The sequence below is a fragment of the Haplochromis burtoni genome, unplaced genomic scaffold, assembly GCF_018398535.1.
Source record: "Haplochromis burtoni strain Fernald_Lab_line unplaced genomic scaffold, NCSU_Asbu1 Contig_31, whole genome shotgun sequence".
In the NCBI taxonomy this organism is placed as follows: domain Eukaryota; kingdom Metazoa; phylum Chordata; class Actinopteri; order Cichliformes; family Cichlidae; genus Haplochromis; species Haplochromis burtoni.
In genome coordinates this window covers 51,279-69,061 of record NW_024582392.1, presented here as the reverse complement: position 1 = coordinate 69,061, position 17,783 = coordinate 51,279, and the positions used below count along the sequence as shown (strand labels likewise).

General features: G+C 38.2%; 1 protein-coding gene across 2 annotated transcripts; it reads left to right on the top strand.

Moving 5' to 3' along the window:
- Nucleotides 1-4,883: 4,883 nt before the first annotated feature.
- Nucleotides 4,884-12,527, top strand: LOC102301097. Of its 2 annotated transcripts, XR_006054238.1 has the most exons (7): nucleotides 4,884-5,012; nucleotides 6,338-6,688; nucleotides 6,816-6,908; nucleotides 7,071-7,166; nucleotides 7,355-7,395; nucleotides 7,906-9,550; nucleotides 11,726-12,527. XR_006054238.1 is itself a non-coding variant. In XM_005918723.2 (6 exons), exons 1-6 carry the CDS (start codon nucleotides 4,973-4,975, stop codon nucleotides 8,017-8,019), a joined length of 735 nt encoding a protein of 244 aa, XP_005918785.1. In that variant the 5' UTR covers nucleotides 4,884-4,972; the 3' UTR covers nucleotides 8,020-10,865. The 2 variants fall into 2 exon arrangements, 1 of the variants encoding a protein (XP_005918785.1); XM_005918723.2 differs by lacking the exon at nucleotides 11,726-12,527 and having other exon boundaries at nucleotides 7,906-10,865.
- The last annotated feature ends 5,256 nt before the right edge of the window (nucleotides 12,528-17,783 follow it).

Sequence of the window (17,783 nt, the reverse complement as noted above, 5' to 3'; positions counted from 1 at the left end):
CAGTTATGCTGCTGCCTCCGTTTCTACCTGTTTATGTTTCTGCAGTAAAATCACAGTGATGCTTTAAAGTCTCTTTGTGCTGGTGTGTGTTGGTGTGCAGGGCTGTAGCCTGTAGGGTTGTATTGTTGACATGAAAGTAATGTAACAAGTAGTATAATGAATGTCTTTCTACTGGGTGTAATTATATAAAGTACTCCATTACTTTTAAGAAAAGTGTTGTGTGCAATATGTGTAATAACTTTTTTTACTTTACTTTTTTTGAGCAATGAATTCAACACCAATCACAACAAAGACGACCAATACCGCCAACATTCGCAAACATTTGACTTAGTAGCATGTGATTCATTTGCATGAATGTAATGTCTTTGGTATGCTGATTAGAGATCAAGGTGACAATGAGCCAATGAGAACTTATCTTATCAGTTCCCATCCCCAGTGGTATATTTAAATAAATAAATAAATAAATAAATAAATAAATAAATAAATAAATAAATAAATAAATCCTGAGCAGGTAACTCACCAGCAGTTTCCACCTTTGACTTCCATTTATAAAACAGTAGTAGTAAAACCACCTGCACCACAATGACAACCATCGTAGCACAAACCGCAGTAAATATGACAATCAGTGTGTAAACTATAAGAGACAAAGCAAGAAATTAGGAAGTTGATCAGGTGTGGTTTGCATTTTAACGAATACCTGCACAATTTGGTGTTGAATAAACATGATAAATACACTTTTCTTCATACCGGTAGTGTCTATTTAAGACAGTGACCAAGCTCTGCCATTCCACATAGCACCTTAGCTCTTCATTTTATTCATTTAATGTAGGTTTTGGATGATTTTTATTATTTTTTTTAAAGTAAAGTAAAATCTGCCCAACATGAGCTGTTCTACAATCCCTAAAGCTACTTTTAGCTCAACTTTTGATCAGAAATAATTTCACAGTTATTTTGGTAGCTAGAAGAGCACAGAAGCACTAGAATCGTTGGAAAGTCATTCATGAAAATAACAGTACAGAAGAACAGAGCTGAATCCACTGCGGCTGCCTGACTAAAACCTGATGAAAACACTGCCCCCTTGTGGTAATAATTTTCATTAAATACTGTAGAGCAGGGCTGCCCAATCCCTGCCCTCAAGAGCTACTATCCTGCAGCTTTTTGTAGTATCAGGTAAATGTTAAGTGGTAGGAACGGGGGGGGGGGGGGGAGGAAAAATAAAGGATACTCATTGGAGTAATGGCGCGTCTCGTGTGTCTGTGAGTTATGCCTCCAGTCAAATAATATCCTGCAGCTTTTAGATGCATCCCTACTCCAACACAGCTGAATCAAATGGTTTGATTACCTCTTCAGCATGCCATCATGTTTGGCAAAGGCCTGATAACAAGCCATTCATTTGATTCGGGTGTGTGGGAACAAGGATGCATCTAAAAGCTGCAGGACGGTAGCTCTCGAGGACCGGGATTGGGCACCCCTGCGTAGAGCGTTTACCTATTGAACTTTTCAAAGCAGCTGTGCTGTTTAAGCACAATACAATGCTTTCTCTCTCAATCCAATTAAAGTATCCAAGTTGCTACAGATTGTTCAGTTGTTTTGTTCAGACTCTGTTGATGGACGCTAAAAAGTTGAAAAGATCATGAACACTTAAATACTGCAGGTGGTTAAGTGGTCTGAGTACAGTATTTGGTGTCAACTGATTTATGTACTACATACGACAACATGTAGTACATAAATCATATGTATTATTACATATTGTAGCCATAACTACAATATGTGGTCTACTAAAAAGACAAGCAGGAGAATAACCTGGGGCCCGTTCTTCGTACCTCGCTAAGTAAGTTAGCTGGATTTGATTGTTGACGATTTCGCGTGATCTTGGATCGTTCGGTTCCCCGAAGCTCATCCGGGACTTGCTGTCATAGCAACAGAGCCGTAAGCGTAAACCTGCTCGGGAGCAGGTTTACTTTATGTAAACAGGATTAGATCGCGGCCACTCAGGTATGTCCGCTTCATTTATACGAAAGCAACAGCGATATTTTACCACTGTTTTACCATAAATAAATATTATCAATGTAACTAAAGATAATGCAGTACTTGATCCTTTTATTGATTTCATACAGATACATACAGGTCATTTCCTAAAAAAAGGGAAATGTACTATTAATCATTCTATTTCATGTATTTGATTATTTCAGATGTAATTCATATTTTAGAGTAGTAATAGTAAATTACTTCATGTAACAAGATGAGAGACCACGGCTATAAAAGCGAAGGTGGATTTGGGAAGTCTGTCGCAGCCATGTCCTGTCCGTATACGCGAGCCACCCATTGCGGAAGGTGCAAGATTGATAAGGAGAGTTTCAGAATTCAGCGTATATCCGGTTGTTCAGTCTGACGTCACTAGCCGTGTCTGGACCTAAACTCCGCTGCAGGTCCATATATCAAACGATCACTATGGCATTACTGAGAGTTGAAAAACTGTCTAAAGTCTTTCATCTTTAATAAAATGATCAGCGTGTAGGCTGCAGTACTATCCAGGATCAGTAAAATTCGGAGTTAATAATACCTGTAGTTGATTTCTCAGCCAGCTCCCGTTCATACAGTTTGGTGGTTGTAGGGAACGTGGTTGACGCTGTGAACAGTGAAAATTACATACTGTAATTTTCCACAGTCACTTTAGCTTTTTCTTAATTTTGTTTTATTAAACACAGGAGATGAAACTGTATGAAATAGTCATAGAAAGTGGAACTGAACTAACTCAATGTTGCCTTAACATGTTCACACTTACACTCCCTGAAACTCCCATAGAAGTGGGAGACTTACTTTGTAAGGTGTGTTTTACCTGAAATTGGATCGCTTGTGTCTTCAGGTGTTGACACCTCAGGCAGCTCTGTGCTTTTCTCTGGATACTGAGCTGTAAAAATGAAATAAAATACAGTGAAAATGAGATGCAGTCAGTAATATTATAAAGGATATACTTTGCATTTAAATAGCTGTGGTACATGTCTTAAAAATGTCTGAAACCCAAAACAATATAGATAAATATAGAAAACAATTATTTGTACGTTTAGTGCATTTTAAAATGAGGAAGTAGTGAGTCAAGAATGTGCACTGCTGAGCCACATTTAAGCCTAATATAGCACCGCTATTATTCCTTCACTACATTTATTGAAATTGAAATTACCTGTTTTTTCCTTACTAAGTATGGAAGTTTTATTAATTAATTGATCTCAGCATTTTCAGTCTTTTCATTTGAATGACTCTGTCTTCTTTTTACTTAATGAGTTCATTCAACTCAATAAAGTTTTCAAAAACTTTGCAGACTTAGCAGCTCTCCAGAACCTTCTTCTGCACTTTAAAGCACCTGTTCCTGATGAAAACTACTACTTTTGTCTCTACATAATACATAAAATGATATTAACTATTGCAAATGATGGTATTGGCTTGAGTCCCTACCAGTAACACCTGCTTCTAATACTTCCAAAAGTTCTACTATGGAAAGAAGTCGATCTACATGATAGATCATTTCTGCCGCTTGTATCCGCGATCTTGATCTTTTGGTCACTACCCACAGCTTGTGACCATAGGTGAGGATAGGCACATCTTTATTGATTAGAGTTTGTTACAGTTTTCAAACCTGATTTTGCCTCAGCATGGTCATTATGCTTCTGATAAAATTTAACTATTTACCCCATAGTCTCAAAGTTATTTACACATTAAAAAAAGTGACAGCGTGACAGGTTTCTCAAAGAGAAAGTGGAAGAAAAACGTTTAAGGAAACTTTCCAAACTTCCACCGGTCTGTTTATGCTTACTTTGTTTCACAGAGTGTAAACATCAGTGTCATAATAAATATCATTATCATTCTGTTTTAACACACACAGACACAATAACACAAATGAGCCTGTCTACAGTTGAATTTCGATTTCATTACAAAATACCAATTAATTTTGTATTTGTGTGGTAAAAAGAAAATCCTTTATTGTGCCAATATCATATTTTGTTTGTAAAAAAAAAGAAACATGAATTTTAATTTCAAAGTTAAAGCCCTCAGAAATGTCTTATATAAGCAATTTTTCTCTGAAACTAGAAGGCTGTTATAAGGAAACGTCCTGTTTCCACAGACCAGTTTATACCTAGATCAACAGAATACGCCCTCATATTGTTACTCAGTCAATATCACACGTCAGTCTGATTTTGGATTTCATAATAATAGCCTTGTGAAATCGCTACCATGATCTTGTTTGTGTGTGACTTCAGAATCTATTGCAAGGAAAGTTTTTGTTTCCACAGACCAGTGGAAGAGTAGATGACAGGGTACACACTCAGTGTTACTTTATGGAATTTTGGATTTCAAAATAATAGCCCTTCAGATGCGTTTATATCAGCTACTTTTTCATCTACTTTCAGAATGCACATTTTTAAATTTAGGTTCTCATTTCTATTTCAAAACAAACAAATGAAAAAACAACCAGTGCCCGGAAGAGAAAAATATGTCCTTTTCCCCTCTTTTTGTGATAAAATAAAAATGCAGTTCTGCCACCAGCATGTTCATGTTCTTGCATTTTTAGAAATTTCAAAATGATATACTCATTGAGCGTGCTTCCTCATAGCAGCTGTTTTCCTGCAATCTCTCTTGTGAAATCTTAAAGTAATTACAACACCTTAAAGGTCAGTGAGGGTTCATGAAAGAGCATACAGTTAATCTTATAATTAAAAAAAAACTAAACAAAAAAACCTTTCTTATTTCATATCTTTATAAGGAAAAATACCAATAACAGCTTTCTTTCAAAGTCATCTGACCGTGACTTAGCTAAATCAAGTGTCCTGCTGTGACTGTATTAAGAGAAATGATGCAAAAATTTGGGTGGAGAGTAGGGCTGACTGTTTGTTTAGCAGAACAAGTTCTTCATTTAGAAATAAGGAGTTTCTGATATGACAGTGAAATTCGAGGATTCGAGTGATAAAGTCTCAACATGAAAGTCCGTCACATTGTTATCTGCTTCATCTTCCTCAGTAAGTACATTTACCTGTATTATTTCTAAAGTTTTTTGTTATTTGATTTAATTTTTAAGATTCATTAGTCACTATGGAGAATTTACCTTCATCACTCTGACACCACTTGTCTCTTTCTTGCATTTCATGTATTTCTCAGAATAGTTTATACATCAACACAGGAACACATTTATTCTGATTAACCAAAGAGCCCTTTCCAACTATATTAGCATTTTCTAAACCAAACTTTTTTTTGTTAACTTGCATTCAGAGCCTCAGGAATAGTCGTGAGGTTGAGTAACATAATCAACATATTATAACATAATCAAACACCCTTTCGCAGCAGTGGTGAACTACTGCTTAATGTTAAACGGGTCTTGTGCTGCTCATAATTAGCCAAAGACTTACCTTGATTTGGGTGCACAGTTATGATATTGTGACTTATAATGTGACTTGGTGATAAATTTCTTCATGAGGGGCACTGATGTGTTCAAAATGTCTGTGAAGACATTAATAAAACAACAGTGCGTTAGTCACTTTTGCATTATGGTGGTCTGTCAGTAATGCTCACTTGGATGAGGCCACTGACATGGGTAAACACAGCAGCAGCTGCAAGCTCGTTACCACAGCTGTGGTAATTATCAGCCCATTTGAACCAGCCGGAAATTATGCAAAATGATCTGTCAGCTCATTTTGCATAATTTCTTGTTAATGGTGATGAAGAGGCTACGTGTAAAATCATAAGACCATATGTTTGAAAAATCCTTACTGGTTTATTTATCACAGCTGTCCAACTCACGTATTTCTTAGATAAATAATATTTTAAGTGTTTTAACACCTTTGTTTATTTTACTAAATTATTACATTGTGCATTTATTTATTTATTTTTGCACTTGACTGGGAATGCAGTGATCTTAGCTTTACACAGGGGGTGCTGTGGCACCCTCAACACTCCCACAGTGCCACTTGAATTTTGCCAATGCACTTTATAAAGTTCATAAAAGCAGAATGAGTCTCTTGGTGGAGCTGAGGCTTAAATACTTGTGAAAACAAAGCAGACTTTCACAAGTAACTACGTCTTCAGCTTCAGTATCCACTGATTGAACATCAGCATTTAGTTGATGGTTAAAGGATAAAATTAAGCAAGAAAATCAACCTAGGTGAACATGGAGAGATTCTAAATATTAATTACAGCTGATAAAACGTTAATATAGTATTTCAGGTGTTAGGAAATGTGGATATTTGTACAGAGAATTATTGTTAAATCAATTTGTTGATCTTCAAATTATCATCAGACCCGAATATCTATTTGAGTGATAGTAATGATTTACTAATCTTTTCCATAGCACTGCAGGATGGAAACACTGTTCCTTACAATGCAAAGATTGCCATGCATACAGGAGTGGAAGGAGGAAACATCACAGTTAAATGTTCATTTTATATCTTTGGAAAGTGGAAGCTCTTATGTAAGGACCAATGTGAAAGGGGAAACATTCTCATTGAAACAGCCGACCTTGTAGCTCAAAGCGGCAGATACTTTATTAAATACAAAGAAGAAGAGTTTCCAACACGTCATGCAGTTTTTTATGTCAGCATCACACAACTGGAAAAATCTGACTCGGGGCTGTACCGGTGCTATTTGGACAGAGACTTGGATCCATATTTGTTTGATAGCTTTCAGCTCACGGTGACGGAAGGTGAGTTTTTACTAGTCATCATTAAAATGCTCCACAACCTTACTCTAAAAAAAAAGGATAATATTTTCATTGCTCACTGATAACTTCTTTACATCAGTAATGTTTCTGATTGTGTCCCTGTTTGCAGCATCAACAGCTTCAACGCCAGCATTGGGCCCGCAATCTTTTTCAACTTCCACAACAATCACTAAACAGCCTGAAATAACATTTGTAAATTCAGGTGCAGTGAAATATATTTCACAAGTTATTTCTCTCAATACAGAAACATGAAGGGGTAGTTTTTCTATACATAAATACATACGTACATACATATATAAGAACAGTAGTTTTTATACAAAGATTATATTCTCCCATATTTTGGTCTTCTCTTTTCTCTCTGCAGGTTTTCTCTGGCCTGTGGTTATAGCTGTAGTCATGGTGGTTTTGGTGTTGTTTGTTGTTGTGCAGCTCATCTGCAAAAAGACGACTACGGACTCTTGTGAGTTATGTTTCACCTCTTTGGCACCTTTATGATAAGCTGATTAGTGATTCTAATGTGTGGATTTTTAACCCTGTGACTGACTGCTGACATTTGTGGAGCGCACAGAGTGTATAGTCTCCAACCAGCCTTACATCTAAGAATATTTCATGTTTGTCTAATACTTTTCTGTGTTTTACCGTTTTCAGGTTTGAAGAAACAGAAAATTATGAATTATGAAAAGAGCGAGGTAATTTGAACAGAATCTATTGTTTATGATGTCAACATGACGAATACCAATGAAGGCAGGGGGAGGAATCTTGTTTTGCATCTTTTATAAACAGCATAGAGCAGCGCTTATAGTACACTGACTTGGCCCAAAAGTTTTATACTCAGCCAGAACAACGATAATGATGGCACTATTCCTACTGCCTCATTCTATGCACTACATTACCCAGAATGCCTAGAGCCATTCTGGATATTGTAGTCCTTATTATGACTATATATCAGGGATGGGCAACTCCAGGCCTCAAGGGCCGGTGTCCTGCAGGTGTTAGATATCACCCTGAGTTAACACACTTGAATCAAATGATTAGTTCATTACCAGGCCTCTGGAGAACTTCAAGACATGTTGAGGAGGTAGGACACCTGCAGGACATCAGCCCTTGAGGCCTGGAGTTCCCCCACCAAAAGGTGCTTACCTCAAACCTCAAGAGCTTCTGATTTAACAGGGTTACTTTCATCATTCTGTCTTTTCCAGATTGTTCTCTATGACAATCCTCTGACGTTGCCACCTGAAGAGTCAGTATACCAGAGCCTGGATCCAGCCAGCAGGGATGAAGACCAAGTGTACCTTACACTTAAACAGACATGAAAGCACAAATAATCCAGCATCCAGGCCTGAATTTATGTTTCACAACAGACACAGATTGATACAACAGACAACATCTTTAAACACTTCTTTATTCTTCACTTTAGTAAAAGATAAAGATTTTACAGATTGAGCATTATGATCATTATGATATTTTGGTTTAAAATAACTTCTCTTCTCATTCTGGTGCAAAATTAGAGCTCATCTTATATTCAAAGGCACCACCTGGGGGTGCTGTAGGAGTAGTGACAAATATCAGGATTAAATAACAGCTCATCAAAGTGATCTGTAAAGTTGCAAAGCAATAATAAACATTGGTATATTGGTATGTCTTCTTTCCAAACAGGTTTTCCAAACTCTGAGAACATCTGAGAACCAGAGGGGAAAACAAACCCTCCTACCCTAAAAACCACGAAGCACTCTGAGAGTGCAAACATCCACCAAAGTTTTATTAGAATTCACACAAACCTTTTTGAGTTATTGTGTTTACACACAATTTCATTTATTTATTTGGGGGGATTTTTTTTTTTTGTCATCCACCCATTTTCTTCCGGTCCAACCTGGCCACCAAGATCTCTCCCTTGGGCCCCCCCCCCCCTTCCAGGCCTGTCTCCTGGGCAGGGCCCTGGTAACCCTATCCCAGGCAGGGTGAACTGTTCCCTTGAGCTTACACTCATAAGTGCCTTTGTCGGGTCCTTCACCCAGACCAATTTGCCATGGGAGACCCTACCAGGGAACAAAAGCTAACTGACAGCACACACCCTGGAATCTGTGGGAGACACAAACCCCGATTCATGGAGGGGGGATTTTTAGTTATGTTTATTTATTTATTTTTGATCTGTGATAATGGGCCGAAAAGAGAAGTATAAAATTGCCCCAAAATCTGGTCTGACTTTTTAATAAAGTAAATATGTCTGATGTTGCTGTGGAATGACTCCCAGCAGAAGACAAAACTTCATAAAAAGATTTAGACAGAATCATGACTTGACATCTGTTTTTGAAGCACCGCTATATTCTGTATCATGTGCTAACACATAGGATCCATGACAAAAACTGTATTTAAACATTATTTTCTTTTTCTTTATGTTTAACTTATTCTTTAGTTAATTGGTTGTTGTTAATGGCTTTAAGCTCTTGTAAGTCTTTCATTACTACTAAAAAAATGATTTTACTGAGTAGAAGATCCGAATTTACATCAAAAACTCCACTTCTGAAATTTGTGAAGAAATTGCTCCAGGAATTATACTGGATCATTTGTCACCACATGAATTCTACATATTTGAACATTTAGATGGGGCTTTAATTTTTTATCCTTTCATTGTATTATATCAGTTAATAAAATCAAATGCAGGGAGTAAAGAGAGATGGGGAGGAGAGTAGGGCTGAGTGTGTCCTGTGTTTAGAAGAAGAACCCAAACATAAAAAGAACGAGACGCTTCGGGTTTGCCAGTGAAGAAGGACGAGGAGGTAGCGACAAACGATCAAAGCATCAAAATGAAAGTCTGCCACACTTTTATCGCCTTTATCTTCCTCAGTAAGTACATCCACCTCTTTGTTTCCTGTTGCTTTATTCATTTATTTATAGGTGATCTGTGGGTTATTCAACTATAATCAACAAATAGCCTGAAACATCCCCACCCACTCACAGAGTGTACCTTTCATTCTACATAAAGTGTGTTGTAAATAGTTCTACATGCCTTTTAGAGCTGGTGACGAAAAACATGTTTGTTTGTTTTTTAGACTAATGTTAAAGAGGAACAGCAGTGCGGCAGTAAACTGTGCTTATTGAGCAACACATCAAAAATCTAATTTCACGCTCAAAGACATGAACAGTGGGCAGCTTGTCTGACACTGATGCAGTTTCACAGGCTCCAGGCTTCTCTTCAATGTCTCCTTTTATTGTTGTGAATAAGTTAGAACAATCTTTTTTAAGCATCTTCTACACAGCAACTGAAATGACATCAGTGGATCAGATGCTTCACTTTATGATTAGGACAAAACTAATCAGCCAACATAGCCTGAGATTGATAGGCTGAAATGTGAGGTTAAATAACCCTTTGTCTGTCTCATCATCCTCTTTAGCATCAGCTTTAGCTATTACCTTATCCCCCCTATCAACCGCTGTGATGAGCTGATGGTAAATGGACTTGTTCTTATATAGCGCTTTTCTACTCATCTGAGCACTCAAAACCTAAATCACAACAGAAGCCTAAAAATAAGACTCCCCCAAAACGGTGTGACCTTGACCTTGACCCGATTTTCACCAAACTTAAATCAGCTTGAGTTGTTGTTGTTGTCTGCCTTCACACAAAACATGATATCTTAAGAATCAAAATCTTAAGAATATGATAAGAATTTGAAGGATAGATTTCTAACTAGCACTCGCAGCCAAGAGTGAAGCAGTAGGAATGAGAATCAGCCACTCCAACTCTGAGGCCATGGTCCTCAGCAAGAAAAGGGTGGAGTGCCCACTCCAGGTCAGGAACGAATTCATGCCCAAAGTGGAGGAGTTCAAGTATCTCGGGGTCTTGGTGACGGGAGAAGGGAGCTGGAGATTGACAGACAGATTGGTGCTGTTGCTGCAGTGATGCGGACACTCTATCAGTCCACTGTGGTGAAGACAGAGCGAAAGAAAGATACAAGGATCGCAGATACAAGTGGCAGAAGTGGGCTTCCTCCAAATGGTGGCTGGCCTCTTCCTTGGAGATACGGTGAGGAGTTCAATGGAGCTGCTACTCCTCCACATCGAAAGGAGCCAGTTGAGGTGGTTTGGGCATCTGATAAGGATGCCTCCTTGGTGCCTCCTGAGTGAAGTGTTACAAGCATATCCCACTGGGAGGAGGCCATGGGGCAGATGAAGGACACGCTGGAGAAATTTTATCTCTTGACTGGCCTGGGAACACCTTAGTGTCCCCCAAGCTGGAGGAGGTGGCTGGGGAGAGGGAGGTCTGGGCTTCTCTCTGTTTAGGCTGCTGCCCCGCGACCCGGCCACGATAAGCGGAAGAAGATGAATGGATGGATTTCTAAAAAACAGACAAACAAATGGAACCAATTTGATACTGCCTCCCTTCGAGGGAGAATATAAGAAAAAAGATATTGCAATGGCCCTGTTAAAGTCCAAACCTCAACCTGATTAAAATGCTTTGGTGGGACTTAAGAGAGCAGTGCACAAATGAATACCTGCAAGCCTCGACTGAACTGAGCCTACACTGTAAATAAGAGTGGGCTATATCTTTGTGTCCACAAAGATATGAAAGGCTGATAAAACAAACACTTTTATGTTAGAAGCAATGACTTCAGGGTACCACTGCTATGGTGCTTCAGCAAGCTACTGAGTCATGTGAACATGACCCTGTGTATACACAGGGTCATGTGAAAATGTTCTTTTTCATATGTGTAAGTTGTAGTAATTCTCTAAGACAACTGCAACACAGTATGGAGTTTTACTTTGGGCTACTGGTAAATTTTAAATTCAGAACTAATGTATCAAAAATCGTTGTATGACTTTTCGTGTTGTTTTTTTTTTTAAACAATTCTCAACAATCTAGATCTTTGCGATCATGATTGACGTTTTTATGTAGAGTATCTGTAAACAGAATTGATTAGAACGTTTTAAATAGTTTAAAATCAAAGCAACATGTGTATCTTTAAATATAAAGCAGTCTTGTCTTACATGAAGACAGTAAATAATGATTTTTCGTGTTTTCAGCGGCTCTGCAGGATGGAAACACTGGTGTTGTCGGTGCAGTCATTCCCATCCGCACTGGAATGGAAGGAGGAACCATCACAGTTGGATGCTCATTTACTCTGTCTGGAAGCAGGAAGCTCTTCTGTAAAGAAAAATGTGAAAAAGGAAATATTCTCATTGAAACAACAGATGATTCAGCCCAGAGTGGCAGATATAGTATTAAATATATAGAAGGATTTTTTCTCATTCATACAGTTGTCTATGTGAGCATCACTGAGCTGGAAAAGTCTGACTCAGGGCGGTACAGGTGCTCTTTGGACAGAACACCTTCAGATCACTTATCTTTAAACTGGGATTTTGAAGTTGTTGTCACAGAAGGTGAGTTTCTACAGAAAGTCATGAAAGCCTTCATGTCTCTGAGGATTATATGTGTATTTAGTTTATCGTATATTGAGAACAACTGTGTTGTTAGAATATTAGTGAACTTTCTTTGGTTACAGACTGCTTTGAGCAGTAAGTGTTGTTCTGATTGTTTCTTTGTTCTCAGCTTCAACTTTCAAGACTAAATCCCATGTGAAACCCATTTCATCGTCAGCACATCTGCCTTCATCACCACGACCACTAACATGGAGTTTTACTTCAGGAAGCACCTTACCTTTATCAGCCTTCAGTGAAAGCACCAAGCAGCCTAAAACATCACCTGCAAGTTCAGGTTCATTATTCTACATTTTATAAGATTTTCTCTCAGCCAACGGACCTGAACAGAGTTCCTTTCTTACCTACTCTGCAGTGCATATAGTGGAGGTTATTCTGGCTTCGTTAATTGCATCTTCTTTCCTACAGGTATCCTCTTGCCTGTGGTTATAATAGTGGTATTGGCTGTGTTTCTTCTGCCTGTTGTTCTGCTGCTCATCTATAAAAAAAGGGCAGTTCATTCTAATGGTGAGTCCAAACGATTCTTTCTGCACCTTTAAGAGCAGAATTAAATTAAATTTATTAAAAGGTGGGACAGTAGTTCAGTGGTTCAACAGTGCCATGACTGATTAGACAATGGTAATGTGTTTTCTACAGATTTAAACAGGAGAAGCTCAGACCACAACCAGACTCAGGTGACTTATCTTTGTTTATTCTCTCTGTAAGTTTAAGTACTTTAGTATTAAGTACTACTTAATAAAAAGAAGGAAACAAGGAGTGATTTCACGGTTTGCTAAATCCACTAAAACTGCAGTCAAGGATTTTACATTCAAAAACACAAAGACTATAAAGTTAAATCATCATTATGCTACCAATTCAGAGTCGTGTTTTAAGGGCAGTGATTAACTTCATGGTCATCTTTGTGGTTAATGTTCATGAGAAAATTATTTCAGTCCAAGATCAATCATTCATCTGTTTCTATTTTAAGTTTTCTTTTTACTGAAAATTTCGCTAATCTGCAATTATATTAACAGTCAATCAAATATTTTTACGTAATGTTAAAACCAGTAATATCAGAATTTTTACACATCATAATTGTTCTGTGATTGCAGTATTTTGGTTTTATTGTTCATGATGTTGGTGTTTGTTTTGGTTTAGAGTCTGTGCTTTTGTTAAGCCTTTTGAGTACAAATAAGAGCAAAGCTCAGTGAAACCCCCAGTACAATGCACAGACAGACACAGTCAGTGATTTTCTGTTGAATAAAAGAATTAACCTGTTAAAAAGCTGATTGCTCTTCTGAAGTTGTTTCATAATATAATGTTTTAGAATATCTGTATACAGTGTTGTCACTGGCAACCACAGTTACGTATAACTAAAACACATTTTTATTCACACTTGAACTGACTCAAACTGGAAATTAAAACTAAATTGAATTTCAAATAGAAAGGCAAACTAAATAAAAAAAAACATAAAAATGACAATGATGAAGAACCACTGGTTTTGTAAATCGAATATTTCTACTTAAATCTGTGGCAGTTTAAATATCGGCCCTGCAAAGAGCATACCAGCTATGATATGGACTCTCAACAATACCCACACAACCTACATAAACTTTGAAAGCTTTCACAGAAAAAGGAATCAATATATATATATACACAATATAAAACTATATATAGATAGATAAAAAAATATGTACAAAACAACTTGAAGTGAAAATCTGCTGTCTGTTGACAGCTTCTGCTAAATCTGCTGTCTATTTCCCCCCTCAGATGGTTCTTTATGATGACACTTCTCCAACCTCCAAATGTGAAGGCTGAACTTACCTTACTCTTGGTGCAACCTGAAGGACAAGGACTGAACCTTTTCCACACTCATGGAGGCACAATAACACACATGAGCCTATCTGCAGATGGACCCTGACTTTTAATAAGTTGTTTAATGTTGACACACAAGCCAACGGTGATGGATCACTGAGCCTGTTCTGTTGTTATGATTTATTTCTTTGCAAATATTATGAGATACTTCTTCTACTTCTAGAGATATTTCTAGTTCTTGGTTCTTGTTTAATTATGTTAGTTCCCTGTCTGTCCCAATCTCGTCTCTTGTCTTGTCATCAGCGACCCTGTGGAAATCAGTCTTGTCTCTGTGTTTGGTTATTCCTTCTGTCTCCCCGGTCATACCCCTGTGTCTGTCTGGTCACTCTATCTCCTGGTCCCTGTGTTTATCCCTTTATCATCTCTCTGTGTTCCGTCCTTTTGTGCCCCCAGTAAGTCATGTCTCCATGTCTGTTTATTTCTGGTTCCTGTGTTAGGTTCAGTTTTTCTTCCCCTGTCTAGTGAGTCTGATGCTGTTCAGCTGTGCTCTCGGGTGTGTACACTCTGCCCTAATCTGCTCCTGTGCATACAGTGGCTTGCAAAAGTATTCGGCCCCCTTGAACTTTTCCACATTTTGTCACATTACAGCCACAAACATGAATCAATTTTATTGGAATTCCACGTGAAAGACCAACACAAAGTGGCGTACACGTGAGGTTCACCGTCCTGCTGGAAGGTGAACCGCCGCCCCAGCCTCAAGTCTTTTGCAGACTCCAAGAGGTTTTCTTCCAAGATTGCCCTGTATTTGGCTCCATCCATCTTCCCATCAACTCTGACCAGCTTCCCTGTCCCTGCTGAAGAGAAGCACCCCCAGAGCATGATGCTGCCACCACCATATTTGACAGTGGGGATGGTGTGTTCAGAGTGATGTGCAGTGTTAGTTTTCCGCACACATAGCGTTTTGCATTTTGGCCAAAAAGTTCCATTTTGGTCTCATCTGACCAGAGCAGCTTCTTCCACATGTTTGCTGTGTCCCCCACATGGCTTGTGGCAAACTGCAAACGGGACTTCTTATGGTTTTCTGTTAACAATGGCTTTCTTCTTGCCACTCTTCCATAAAGGCCAACTTTGTGCAGTGCACGACTAATAGTTGTCCTATGGACAGATTCCCCCACCTGAGCTGTAGATCTCTGCAGCTCGTCCAGAGTCACCATGGGCCTCTTGGCTGCATTTCTGATCAGCGCTCTCCTTGTTCGGCCTGTGAGTTTAGGTGGACGGCCTTGTCTTGGTAGGTTTACAGTTGTGCCATACTCCTTCCATTTCTGAATGATGGCTTGAACAGTGCTCCGTGGGATGTTCAAGGCTTGGGAAATCTTTTTGTAGCCTAAGCCTGCTTTAAATTTCTCAATAACTTTATCCCTGACCTGTCTGGTGTGTTCTTTGGACTTCATGGTGTTGTTGCTCCCAATATTCTCTTAGACAACCTCTGAGGCCGTCACAGAGCAGCTGTATTTGTACTGACATTAGATTACACACAGGTGCACTCTATTTAGTCATTAGCACTCATCAGGCAACGTCTATGGGCAACTGACTGCACTCAGACCAAAGGGGGCTGAATAATTACGCACACCCCACTTTGCAGTTATTTATTTGTAAAAAATGTTTGGAATCATGTATGATTTTCGTTCCACTTCTCACGTGTGCACCACTTTGTGTTGGTCTTTCACGTGGAATTCCAATAAAATTGATTCATGTTTGTGGCTGTAATGTGACAAAATGTGGGATTCAAGGGGGCCGAATACTTTTGCAAGCCACTGTATATTGTCTGCCTCTCCTGCTGTTCTGTTTTCTGAGCCCCTGTCAGTCTGTTCCTACCCAAAACTGTTGTCATTCTTCAGCCCCATGATGCATGACAAAACTAGATGAGAAGTTGTGAGGTTGTTTTGCTTCTTTCTTATTTGCTAGTAGTGACGTGCAAATAAAGCAATCAATCAGTATTGAACCACTTCATAAGTTGTTTTGAAAGTGGGTTCATTCATTCAAAGCTTTGTTTAAGTGACAGTGGCGAAACAGGAGACACCAAAACAACATCTCAGTAATCATGTGCTGAGTGTAACTAAGGTTTGTGTGAATGATGTAAATACAATTTTGTAAAGATGGATTGACTAGCCAATTGATTCTGTAAACTTATGTAACTTAGTAGCTGGAAGACGATGTGCTTGGAGAAACAGGGGATGCGATGTGATGGTAAGCTGTGCTTGTATAACTAGGACAGGGTGTAGTTATGTACATGGTATGGGAATTCAAAGACTGTAATTGAGAAACAACATCTTTTCTGCAGTTTTTCTTTCTCCAGCACTGATGAGCTGTTACGAAGCATTTTGCGTTGCTTAGCAGTTCCATTAATTTGGACCAGTCATGCGATTCAAACAGAGGGCCGAAGCAGTTACTGCTTCAGGCATCATTGGTAGCATGTGTTTTTACAAAGCAAGCTTTGATGGAGCGGTGCAAAGAAAATGCAACTTTGAATTTGAAGCTTAATTAGGAAGTAAAGCAACTTTTGTTTTGGAATCAGAGTCGCATTGTTGATGTTAAGCCAACAAATCTGCAGCAATGTGTGATGCTATCACGTCAATATGGACTGAAATTATTACAGTTAAGGTAAAATGGGGCCCAGCCTAGCAATGTGGACATAATCACGTGATTATTAGTGTATATTTATTGTTAATAAATTCAATTGAAATTCATTTATAAAGCCCCAAATCACAACAGCAGTCACCCGGAAACTCTTTATATTTTAAGGTGGTACAGAGAAAACCCCAACCATCAAACGACCCCTTTTAGCAAACACTTCCTTAAAGGACCTTTCGCTTTCACGAGCATTACATTCATGATACTCCTGTGAGACATGGCCTACGTTTTGGGAATCACTGATCTAAGAAACTCATTAAAGTTCATTATAATGCAATTGTTTTGACTTAGAACGTTTAACTTGTTATATGTGGTTTAGGCTAATGTTATTATAGATCATTTTCAGTGGTGATTTTGTGATTAACTTTCCTTTTACTAACAATAAAGAACCTCAGAAGTGACTTTTGGTTTGTTTGTTTTTACAATATGACTCACCAACAACATGTTTATTTACTCTTGCCTTACTAGGAACTTTTTTCACTTCCCCTAGGTTTGAAGGTATTTAAAATTAATCTGCGCTTTATAAGATATAAGAACAATTGCATACAGAGGTTTGAAAAAAGGAAGTGACAGTATTTAAGGGAATTTAAGAAAATGGTTCTTAGAAAAGTTAAAATTGTCTCAAACATTAAATGACACCACTATGATGTTTTTCCTGTGGAGTTATTTCTATAACAATGACTCAAATCATTAAAGTAGCCTTCTCATGAATCTACAAGTTGAGCCTTCTGTTTTCTGCAGAGGTGATTAAGAATTGACCAATGCATCAGCTCCTGAAATACATGAAGACATTTCTTAAGGGATTAAACTGGACTTTTTCTTATCATATGAATTCTACAGAGTTATTTTGGTGAATGATCTTTTGCTCTCTCAGCATGTTATAGCTCATTATTATGTGAAGTCTGGTTTGCTGAGAAATCAAACAAAAGCTGTCTTTCAAAGAAAAATACAGTTTCATTACTAATCGAAGTAAGAAGTTCCTGGTTCGCAAGCGAAAAACGAGACGTCAGATGAAACCAGATTCTCAACATGACTGTATACCAGACTTTGATCTTCCTCGTCTTCATCTGTGAGTACATCTTTGTAATATGTTATTCTTTATTTACATACTGACATATTTAGAGTTGACCAGTAAGTTTGTGCACATTATCAATTATCA

Excerpts from the sequence above, each read along its gene's own strand:
- LOC102301097 (XM_005918723.2), top strand. The coding sequence starts at position 4,973 with ATGAAAGTCCGTCACATTGTTATCTGCTTCATCTTCCTCA. Across the intron at positions 7,167-7,354 it reads AAAGACGACTACGGACTCTT|GTTTGAAGAAACAGAAAATT; the intron begins GTGAGTTATGTT and ends TACCGTTTTCAG. Across the intron at positions 7,396-7,905 it reads TGAATTATGAAAAGAGCGAG|ATTGTTCTCTATGACAATCC; the intron begins GTAATTTGAACA and ends TGTCTTTTCCAG.